Source organism: Cololabis saira, chromosome 10, assembly GCF_033807715.1.
Source record: "Cololabis saira isolate AMF1-May2022 chromosome 10, fColSai1.1, whole genome shotgun sequence".
NCBI lineage: Eukaryota > Metazoa > Chordata > Actinopteri > Beloniformes > Belonidae > Cololabis > Cololabis saira.
In genome coordinates this window covers 44886726-44898819 of record NC_084596.1, presented here as the reverse complement: position 1 = coordinate 44898819, position 12094 = coordinate 44886726, and the positions used below count along the sequence as shown (strand labels likewise).

Sequence of the window (12094 nt, the reverse complement as noted above, 5' to 3'; positions counted from 1 at the left end):
CGACCCCTGATATAGATATGTGTAGAATACTTTGTTCCCTCCAGTTAGGCAGCGCAGCTTGAAGCCCCGCCCCTGCAGGCCCCGCCCACTACAGGCCCCGCCCCTGCTGACATCGCCAGACTTTAGCGAGCAGCGTTGCAGGCGTCCCCAGCGCCCCAAGCATCCCGAGCCTCCACAGGTAATTTCTGACACTTCAGTGTGAATCCAGCATTCCAGAGACACTGAACTGGTCGTCAGAATGGCACAAGAGAAAAGCAAAGAGAAGCTAATTCACGCTCAAAACAAAGACTGCACGTGGATCCAGGTTGATTGAGGAAGTCGGGGACCTCTCATCCCTTTTATGAAGATTATTAGCTGACTGCAGAAGTTTCTTCAGGAGCTGTTCCACTATGGACTTCCCACCAGGAACTAACGGGACAGAAGACGTGCAGCAGCTCAAGAAACGAGCAGATCAGCATGATCTTTGAACGTTGTGGGACAGAACCCCAGCACCGGGGAGGGACAGAACCCCAGCACCGGGGAGGGACAGAACCCCAGCACCGGGGAGGGACAGAACCCCAGCACCGAGGAGGGACAGAACCCCAGCACCGGGGAGGGACAGAACCCCAGCACCGCTGCACCGGGCTGCTTGTTGTCCTGAAGCCACCGTGCTCTGGGACGTTTACGCCTCACGAGAACATCAAAGAGCAGCAGGTTGGGTTGTTAGAAATGACAGCAGACCATTCTTCATTCCTAAAAGAGCCAGATTGAAGCTCATAAACTGGACTGCAAACATGCTGGCTGGGACTTTCCTGTTGCTTCTAAAGAAAAAAGTCCTGGGGATTTACTGTTTCATAACTCCACTCATTGTTGTTTAATGACTGCATTTTTCACTTTGCACCTTTATCTCAGAACTGTTGTCGTGTGCACTGGGGCATTCCTCCATGTGGCAGCTCTGCTGGAGGGATGGAGGTGAGAGGGCTGTGGTGAATGGATGAGTGTCTGGGGAGCAGGGCCGGGGGTCACGCTCAGTTCAGACCAGGGAGAGACCAGGGAAAGCTTTTTACACCGGCCACCCCGACGTTTCTCTCCTGGCTGCATCTAGAGACGCAGCGTTTGTCGCTACGACGATCAGAGTAACGCTGCAGCTATCGCATATTTTAGTAATCCAGTATTCTACTGAAAATTCCATCGATTAATCGAGTAATCGGATAAAACATATTTTTGTTTAGATAAAGAGCAATTATAAATATACATAAGATGTTAGATGTTAAAGGAGCTTGAGGCAGGATTGAGGCAGGATTTATGAAAAAAATTCGTACACGTTTTAAGTTTTCTAGTAATAATGTCAGATGAAGCGTTCCAAACCCAAAAGAATGATTCCTCTAGTGTATCTCTCTGTTGCCTTGAACAGGCTGTGTGCTGAAAAATGTGCTGCAATTAGGACTCAGAATTTCCCGCGCTGTCCTGCGGATGTGACGTCACATGACGCTGCATGCACGTTCTCCCCGTTCTCCCGTGCCGGCTTCACTGTTGGCTGCAGTACCCCCGACAGCCGTCGTGGTGAAGGGTGGCGCTAGAGAGTCTCATTTCTTAAAAGGAGCCTCATGCTCCTTTAATTGACATCACTAAGACTAAATTATATAATACAGTAGGTTCATGGCTGTGCATTTAAAAACCCTGAACTTACACCAGTCGACCAAATTCACTGCCTTCACTCAAAAAACTAAGGATCTTACCGAGAAATGTTCTTATTTCTAACCTAAAAATGCCATTACACTTGATAACACACATCACTTAAAGGAGCATGAGGCTCCTTTTAAGAAATGAGACTCTCTAGCGCCACCCTTCACCACGACGGCCGTTGGGGGTACTGCAGCCAACAGTGAAGCCGGCACGGGAGAACGGGGAGAACGTGCATGCAGCGTCATGTGACGTCACATCTGCAGCCCAGAGCGGGAAATTCAGCCCACAATTGCAGCACATTTTGCAGCACACAGCCTGTTCAAGGCAACAGAGAGATACACTAGAGCAGGGGTTCCCAACCTTTTTTGTGCCGAGGACCAGCAGAAGTATAAACAAAAAGCTCAGGGACCGGTTGACAATTTATGTCAATTTTAATAAACATTTTAGAAAAAAACAATGCATTTTAAAATGCAGGCTATCATTGTTTTACTAACTTTACAATGGTTTCAGGTGCATATATTTATCCACCAACAGGTGGCGACTCATTTTACGAAAATAACAGCCTATTTCAATTGCCAGACCGCTGCGACACTTTGCCAGCTGCTTTTCCCCCCAAAAGTTCGAGGCAGATGTCTTTTGCAGCGGGCAGTATTAGCTCCTCTCCAATTGTATAGCGCTTTTTAGCTTTTGCAATCCGGTGAGCAACGAGATATGAAGCCCTCGTTGCAGCGACGTTAGCTGATGTTGTGGCCTTTAAAACTTGCTTCTGCAAATCTGACTCACGTTTTTTCCTTTCGAAAAAATCCACTGGTTTGTCTTTGAGAGAAGGATGTTTTGTATTTAAGTGTCTTTGAAGCTTGGATGGCTTCATTACTTCGTTGCCGAGCGTTTCTCCACATAAAATACATAGTGGGTTTGGCGCCTCCAAATCGCCCGTTGCAACAAATCCATATTTTATATACATAATGTCGTACTTGCGATTAAAGCTTTTGCTTTTCTTTTTGGTAGGATTTTCCACTTGTTCATCACTATTTCTTTTACTGGAACAACCAGTAAAGAAACGGCTCATGGAGGTTTGCTGAGGTCCGCTCATCTCTGCAGCTGACTGTACCTGACCTGCATACAGCACCTGTGCATGGCGCTGTTCAGTCCGGTCGGGTACCAGAACTTATTGTCCGCCAAGCCATGACAGGGCTGCCACTCAAACAAACACATTTCGATTTATACAAGTTTTGGATGAAATTATATGACAAAAAAATGCTTCAGGTGAAGAATATGGTGTAAAAGTTAACTTATTTCAATAATTCAACTAGAATATGGTGTAAAAGTTAATCTATTTCAATAATTCAACTAGAATTTGGTGTAAAAATTAATCTAATTCAATAATTCAACTACAATTTGGTGTAAAAGTTAATCTATTTCAATAATTCAACTTAAAAGGTGAAACTAATATATTACCTAGTCTTATTACATGCAAAGCAAGATATATTGAACCTTTATTTGTTATAATTTTGATGATGGAATTGTTTATTGATTTCATAAAATATTCTCTTATTTATTTTTTATTTGGGGTTTTCAAACTGTGAGACATAATCAGAGAGCAGCGTCTTGCTGCTGCAGGTTCTGCTGCACAGAGATGAGTGACGGACACTGGCTGATTTATGGTTCCGCGTTGTACCAACGCAGATTACGGCGTAGGGTACGCGGCGACGCGCACCGTACGGCGCGCGTCGCCGCGTACCCCGAGAGTTGAACTGTTGTCAGGAATTAATTAAAGACTTTGCCCAGCGGAAGGCCCGGAAAGTCAAACTGTAATTGTAAGTAATGACCCATTATTATTAATATTTGTTATAGTGATAGTGTATCACTAGTTTGTTTGTGTTTATGCGTGTTTATGATGTTTTTATTTGTGGTGTGCCACCGTGCCACCAAATTTCAGTCTGTGCGCTGTGTGGGTTTATTCTCAGCTGTTGCCACTGCTGGTGTTCTGTCGCACACCGGCGCACTGTGTGTGTTATGCTGTTGGTTATATGTGCTATATATATGGGATTTTTTTAAACATATCTATCTGCGCTGTGGTTGTGTTAAGAGTTAAAGCTGTCAGTAGTGCCCGTTGCCATTTGAATGGTGATGCATCTGCTGTGAGATTGCGTCAATCACAGCATGTCTGTTTTACATTGTGATGGGCAGGGCTCGGTTTAATGATCTTGCATCGGGGCCCGGTGCTGAGTTGTTTCGCCACTGGTGGCACCCTACTTGCAAGTCTTCTTTTATTCGCCGTATCCAGGCTAAAATGCTCCCGAACATTTGAAGTTTTGTTACCCGCAGCAGCGCTGGGACGCAAAAAAAAAAAAAAAAGGCTGCGCTGAGACGTCCTGCAGCGCGGCTCGGCAGAGATTGTATGAGGTGAAGTGAAGTGAGATGCCTCACTCCATTGGAAAAAAAACGTCTGGTGACAATTTTGATTATCGCTTTTTTGTCGACAACGTCGACGAATCGTTGCAGCCCTAATTATGATCGGAACACAAGCCATTCCACGGCCCGGTAGTAACGGCTCTACGGACCGGTACCGGTCCGGGGACCGGGGGTTGGGAATCAGGGCACTAGAGGAAACATTCTTTTTGGTTTGGAACGCTTCATCTGACATTATTACTAGAAAACTTAAAATGTATACAGATTTTTTTCATAAATCCTGCCTCAATCCTGCCTTTAAAAGGTTAGGTGTTTTTCCCACGTGTTTCAATTGAACTTTCATTTGTGTCGAGCTAATTTTAAGTTCTAGTTAAGTTTTAAGTTAAAGTATAAGATTTTGAGTTTTGGCAGTGTTCAAAATATAATTATGAGACCTGCTGTATTGGAGCACATTTTCTTTTAGTTAAAACTGTAGCGGGAACAGATGTTTAGAGGAACCTATGTATGTACCGGGTTAGAGGGGGAACATATAGGAGAACGGACCACAAGAAAAGAGTGGATTAAAAATAAAAGTTAAGCACTGAGCTACATGTGTCTCCCGCCTGAGCAAGGCATGTTACAAAAACCAAACATATCCGCCTCTTTCTTCTTCCTTTACGTGCGTGGCGTCAGCGTGTTGTGCCGCATTAAACGTAGTCCGGGCGAAATACTCTGCTTTGAGCTGCAAAATTAAACGATTCCTCGAGGCAGAGAAAATTCCTCCATCATTTTTTGTGATCGAATTATTTGAAGAATCGCTTCAGCCCTAGACCAGAGCGTCTCTGAATCCTTCAGGAACGGTCCGGCTCGGCGTGGTTTACTCAGACGGGACGTCTCCAAGTACTACTATCTGGTTCCAACAGCCTCTCATCTGACCATGGTTCAGGTTCCATCAGTGGAACAATGTTGCAGCAGAGCTGGGTGTTGAGCCCCATCACAGCTCACCCTCTGCAGGCCATGGGCCGTGTGACGGGTTTCATTACTGGCTGAATTCTGGGGGGGCACCTGTAGTGGGCTCTAATGATTTTGACAATATTGTTCATCCTGCGTGTTAAACTAGTCTTTGGCGTCTGTGGTTGCTAGTCTACCAGAGTTGGAGAAATAAACGGCGGTCGGCAACCCAAAATGTTGAAAGAGCCATATTGGACCAAAAACACAAAAATACAATACAACCCGCGGCTCCAGAGCTCTTTAGCGCCGCCCTAGTGGCTCCTGGAGCTTTTTCAAAAATTGTTTTTTTTCCCTCTCTTTTTCCTTTTTTTTTTTCCTTTTTTTCTTCTTTTTTCCTTTTCTCAACATTTTGACTTCAACATTTCGACTTTTTTTTTTACATTGACTTCTTTCTCGAAATTATGACTATTTCCTCGACATTTTGACTTTTTTCTCAACATTTCGACTTTTTTCCCTCAACATTTCGACTTCAACATTTCAACTTTTTTCTTGACATTTCAACTTTTTTCTCGAAATTTTGACTTTTTTCTCAACATTTCAACTTTTTTCTCGACATTTCGCCTTTCACCATTTGCCTTCATTCTAATACAAGACTTCATTTTTTGCGGCTCCAGACATATTTGTTTTTTTGTGTTTTTGGTCCAATATGGCCCCCCCAGTACGGAGCTGACGGTTAACCCCCCCCCCCCCCCCGGTACGGAGCTGCACCGAGGCTTCAGAGAGGCTTCAGAGGACAGTCAGAGCAGCACCGAGGCTCCTGGCTGTCCTCTCCCCTCCCTGACGGACGTCTGCTCCACCCGCCGCCTCGGCAGAGCTCCAGCAGCGCTCACATCCCCGTCCTCACATCCCCGTCCTCCGCTGCTGGAGCTGCTGCCGTCTGCCAGCTACACACACTTAAAAGCAACAACAAACAGACTGAGGAAAAGTTTCTTTCCAAGAAGCATCAACATCCTGAACAAACAAGTAAATTATATGCACAGTTGCCTTCCATTTTTTTTTATACTTCTACACTTTTTATCCTTATATTATTATTTTGCATATCTGCACTTTTTACTTACTTGTTGTTTTTACTTTAATTGTCTTGCACTGAGCCCAGGAGAAGCTCTACCATTTATACTGTATAATGACGATAAGAGGCATTCAGTTCAATCTGAGTGCAACTAAATCCCCTTCCCACTAATCTGCAGGGCTGCACCCCAGTACAGTATGTGGATATCCAACTGTGCAGGCATTCAACATTACCCGTGGTAATACTTTAGTTAATTTCAGCTGCTAATCAAGACGACGTGTCAGAGACCTCAGCTGTGTGCTACACTGTGAGGGATGAAAAGCTGGTCAATTACTGTCCACCATTGTTGATTTATTCCTAGAAAGTTCCATGCAGCATGCTGCTGCTAGTCCTGCACCCATTAAACAGCGCGCTTTTTGGCGTCTAGCATCGCCACGGTAACGCTTTTGAAAGAGAAAAGTAATGCGCGTCGTCGCAGGATGGAGACGCACATTTTGATGTATAACACACCTGGGTGCACATTACGGTTCGGGCCGTATTAACTGCCGAAGAAATGGCATAAATTGCGCCAAAATGACACGATTAATTCAAAATGGCCGACTTCCTGTTGGGTTTCGGCCATGCCGCCAAAAGACTTTTCTTTAAGTTGCGACATGATACAGGTGTGTACCGATTTTCCTGCATGTACGTCAAACCGTATTGTGGGGCTTGAGGCACAAAGTTTTCTAGGGGGCGCTGTTGAGCCGTTAATGCAAACCATTAAATATCACATTTTTCGCCAGGCCTGGCTTGGTGCAAAATTTGGTGACTTTTGCGGCACGTTTAGGGGGAAAAAAGACCCTCATTTTGTCGGAAAAATCAAAATAAAGAAAGAAAAAAAGAAGGAAAATTCCTACAGATACAATAAGCATTGTAAGTGCTCGGACCCTAATAAAGAACTACATCGTAAGGTAATGAATTCATAAGCTTTGCTCCTCAGCCGTTTGTTGTAGCAGATGTCGGGTTTAAACACGTCGTTAGCTGCTTGGATCCGCGGTAAGTGCTGCCGCGTCGTTAATATTTCACTGATGAATATCCGGTGGAGTTTTATCAGAATATATACAGTTACATCCAAAACCTCACGCAGGACGACAGTCGCGTCAGTCGCTTCACGAGTGGAGTTCTAGTGTGAAGAGTTTTGCTTCACTCACAAGAGTTTCCTCGGATGTTATCACTAAAGCTTTAGCAAACCTTAATAATTCATAATTGATCTTTATTTTAAGATTGAATTCCTCTTTCCACAGGAAAACTAAGGTTTAGTTTACAACTTGTATCAACTTTTACAGAGTGACATGTCTGCTGTCGTCTGTGTTGCTGCACATGTTGTACATAATTATTACCACAGGAAAGTTTAAGTTAATAAGCTACACTTACTCTTTGTAAACTGAGTCTAAGTCGTCTCTAAGAGTCTCTAGAGTGAAATATCGCCTCAAATAAAACAGTCAATTCATGATACTTTCTCATTTCCTAATCTTTATAACTAATAATACAATTCCAGTGTCATGTACATGAGACAACAATATCGGGATCAGCAGATACTGATTTTGGAAATCGGCGCTCAAAATCCTGATGGGTGCATCTCTAGATACAACCGGAGCCTCAAATACTGGTTGTAACCTACAACCGGAGCCTCAAATACTGGTTGTAACCTACAACCGGAGCCTCAAATACTGGTTGTAACCTACAACCAGAGCCTCAAATACTGGTTGTAACCTACAACCAGAGCCTCTGATACTGGTTGTAACCTACAACCGGAGCCTCAAATACTGGTTGTAACCTACAACCGGAGCCTCAAATACTGGTTGTAACCTACAACCAGAGCCTCAAATACTGGTTGTAACCTACAACCGGAGCTCCAGAGCTCCTCTGCTGCGGTGGACAGGAACACATCAGACCAGTTTTCTTTTGCTAACTTTCTGATTGAAATCCAACCCCGTCAACAGAAGGCGACGACAGACGGATACCGTCGTGTCCTGCACAGACGTCTCACAAGCCTGCTGCTTCCTTTAATCAGCCAGCGATCTCAAGTGGACTGGAATGGTTGAGGGATCTACTTGAGAGTGAGATGAGAGGGTTGGTGTCTCGGTGACGTGACGGTGTCTCCTCCGAACCTGCTGCATCCCCACGGCAGCACGACCACTCACACTAAACTAAACTGCTCTGAAGCACTTCATCAAATCAAGTCCTGTTGAAACAGCATTTAAGTATCACCAGGAACAAGTACTGAACGTTGATGTCTGAAAATTCAAAGTGCAGGAAAGTGCTTTGTTCATGTTGAATAAACATCAGCTCGTGGAGTTACTGATGTAACTCAACTGTCACCTGAACAGTTAGTCGCTGCACCAACACACTCATTTTATTGCACCAATTCCACCAAAACACCACGCCGATTCTTTCTTTCTTTCATGCTGAATTAACAAGTGATAATGGAACATTTCAGCTTAGGGAACATGTCAACTATCTAACCGGCTGAGCTGCATGATACGGCTCTAAAGAAGCTTCTCAGCTACAGCGTTGCTATGGAAACCATGAAGGTTGAATATGCTTTTAATACTTTGTCCTAATTTACAAACAAGTCTCTTCTAAACTGCTGATAATAAAAAAAATACATTAGAAAGTAAGCTAGCACATTAGAGAATATTCAAATCAATCAAATTCAAATAAAGTGTTTATGGGTCAGAAAAACAGGCCCTTTTTGAGAATGGAGTTAAACATTTAAAAGCTTTCTGTGCAGCTGCTTTCAGAAACGACAGCGCTGAGAGTTTATCGTCTTAGACTCAGTAGAACACAGAAACAGAAACAAGCGACGAGGGAGCGCCTACAACGCCTCAAACACAAACCCAGGACAAACTTTAGTTAATAATCAATACGGTTCTCCCAACAACGGCTTCAGCTGGCTCTCTTAAAGAAAGCCTGGCTTTGTTGAGCTTAATTATGGGCATGCAAAGTAGTGGTGAACACAATACTCACGAAGGATTTGTTCATGGCCCGCTTGACTTCGTCGGAGCCGTCCGTGTAGATCTGCTGGAAGAGCTTGTTGAGCGCGGCGTCTCCCTCCAGCTTCTCGTTCTTCTCCTCGTCGCCCAAGTCCAACACCATCTTGTCCCATTTCTGGGTGAAGTGGGACGATGACGGGTACAGATCTGGTGCAGGAGGAGAGCAGCATTACACAGGACTCGCTGCACGTATGAGGAACTCATGCAACACCACCATCCATAAACAGAGACAGAAAAGCTATTGAACCTCTAAACTAGTGTCGTTTCTGTCAGCCTGTTTCAGTTTTAGTTTGAGTCTAGTCTTTGGGTAAAGCTATCATTTTAGTTTTTATTAGTTTTAGTCACGATCAATTTCCTTTTAGTCGTTTCAAGTTTCAGTCGACTAAAAGTCTGAGCATTTTAGTCTTATTTTAGTCAGAATTGTCCAGGACCATTTTAGTCTAGTTTTAGTCAAACATTGTATTTAGCCAAACCCATTTTACAATTCAAACAAGGTTATACACTGCAAAAACTCAATATCTTACCAGGAATATTTGTCTTATTTACTAGTTAAAACGTCTCATTTTTTGTCAAAAAATCTCATTACACTTAAAACAAGAGTCATCACCAAAAAAATAACTTATTTGACAATTTTCACCTGTTTCAAGTAAATTTTCACTTGAAATAAGTAGAAAAATCTGCCAGTGGAACAAGATTTATCTTCTTATTACAAGCAAAAAAATCTTGTTCCACTGGCAGATTTTTCTACTTATTTTAAGTGAAAATCTACTTGAAACAGGTGAAAATTGTTGTTTTTTCCAGTGATGAGTCTTGTTTTAAGTGTAATGAGATTTTTTTTACTAAAATGAGACATTTTAACTAGAAATAAGACATAAATTCCTGTTAAGATTTTGGGTTTTTGCAGTGTATTATTATTATATTGTTACCTTATAGACTCAAGAATGCATTCATTCCAGATACAGAAGACTCTAACTTGAGTTTACAACATATTTATTTTTTCCTGTCGTCACCCAGCAGCAGAACTAAACCAGAGGAAACACCTTAAAAAAGAATATTAAGGATCTTTGTTATAACATTTCATCTCATTTTGTTCAATAAAAATGAAGACACATTTTAGCAGAGTTTTTATTTTGTAATCTACATTTTAGTCTGGTTTTTATTCCTCTACGCATTATATATTTAATTATCGTTATAGTCAGATGACCAGCATTTTCGTTGCGTCTCGTTTTCCTCGGGTGATAAAGGTTCGTTGACGACTATATTTAGTCATAATTTTCGTTGACGAAAGCAACTTTAAACTCTAAACCGGGGGTCGGCAACCCGCGGCTCTAGAGCCGCCCTAGTGGCTCCTGGAGCTTTTTCAAAAATGTTTGACCTTTTTTGTCCTTTTTTCCCCCTTCTTTTTTTCTTTTTTTCCTTTTCTCTTTTTTTTCTTTTTTCCTTTAATTATTTTCTCTTCTTTTTTTCTTCCTTTTTCCTGTCCTTTTTAATCTCTGCATTTCGACTTTTCTCTCAACATTTCGACTTTTTTCTCAACATTTCAACTTTTTTCTCAACATTTCGACTTTTTTCTCAACATTTCGACTTTTTTCTCAACATTTCGACTTTTTTCTCAACATTTCGACTTTTTTCTCGACATTTCGACTTTTTTCTCAACATTTCGACTTTTTTCTCGTCATTTCGACTTTTTTCTCGACATTTCGACTTTTTTCTCGACAATTTCGACTTTTTTCTCGACATTTCGACTTTTTCCGACTCTTCCCCCAGTTCTAACTAATATAGAAACATGCAGCATGTGTTGTCTTCATTCTAAGGCTTATACAAGACTTTTCATTTTTTGCGGCTCCAGACATATTTGTTTTTTGTGTTTTTGGTCCAATGTGGCTCTTTCTACATTTTGGGTTGCCGACCCCTGATCTAAACTGATTCGGCTGCGTGGACAACTTATCGCACCACGTTGGGAAATCTCCACGTCTGAATTCATTTCCGTCGCTTTGCTGCCAATTTGTCAAACACGCATGCCGAAGAATAACATTGTGATTTCCTTTCTGCTTTCTGTGAAGGTAACAAGCCTGTTTAATCCCGACAAGACACGGAGAGGCAGAGCAGGAAATGTAATCCAGACACAGATTTCCATGAATACAGCAAACAGACATGCAGCAGACAGATTCAGGCCAGAGCGGACAAGCTGCACAGACAGCCCAGAAAGTCAGAAAGATGTCAAATATCGTATTTAAATGTGACAGAGGTCCAAGTTTTAAACTGTATGTCCCCTCCCCCTCTCCCACACACTTACATAAGTAATTAATCCTGTGAGGAATGTGTGGGCTCAGATACTGAGTCACATTCTGCTGTCGTACCTTTCCTTCACCCTGCCTACTTCTGCCATCAGACTAACTAACGGCTCCGGCGGAGCTCCGCTGCCTACTCTCCATTTAGTGAAGTACAGACAAACACAAGGTTATATTGATCCTCGCAGAGAGAAAGAAAGAGGAAAGTGGTTGAGGAACAGGAGGAGCAGAAATGGGAGAATAGTTGATATTAAAAGGTGCCAACGCTGATGACTGACGGGGATTGAAGTGTTTGACGGTGGACTCCTGTCCTTCTCCCTCCAGCTTCTCCCATCTGACACCGTCCGTCTTCTTCATCTTGATCTCCACCTGATGGAGGAGAAGGAGGGGAGGGATAGATGTGGTGAGAAGAGAAACGTTTAACAACACAGTAGCCTGATGTGTATGGGATCCTGGTACAACCAGGTAAAACCAGCTCATCCAGGTAAAACCAGGTACAACCAGGTAAAACCAGCTCATCCAGGTAAAACCAGGTACAACCAGGTACAACCAGCTCATCCAGGTAAAACCAGGTACAACCAGGTAAAACCAGCTCATCCAGGTAAAACCAGGTACAACCAGGTACAACCAGGTAAAACCAGCTCATCCAGGTAAAACCAGGTACAACCAGGTACAACCAGGTAAAACCAGCT

At 42.9% G+C, this 12094-nt stretch overlaps 1 protein-coding gene across 4 annotated transcripts in view; it reads right to left on the bottom strand.

The window, feature by feature from the left end:
• sugt1 (SGT1 homolog, MIS12 kinetochore complex assembly cochaperone) overlaps positions 1 to 12094 on the bottom strand; it is a 52874-nt gene that overhangs the window by 1799 nt on the left and 38981 nt on the right. For all 4 annotated transcript variants that reach the window (XM_061733004.1, XM_061733005.1, XM_061733007.1 and 1 more), the window contains exons 11-12: positions 11681 to 11771; positions 9086 to 9258 (exon numbers count right to left, since the gene is read on the bottom strand). In XM_061733004.1, coding sequence (XP_061588988.1) covers positions 9086 to 9258; positions 11681 to 11771 — 264 coding nt within the window. The remainder of the gene's footprint in view (positions 1 to 9085; positions 9259 to 11680; positions 11772 to 12094) is intronic.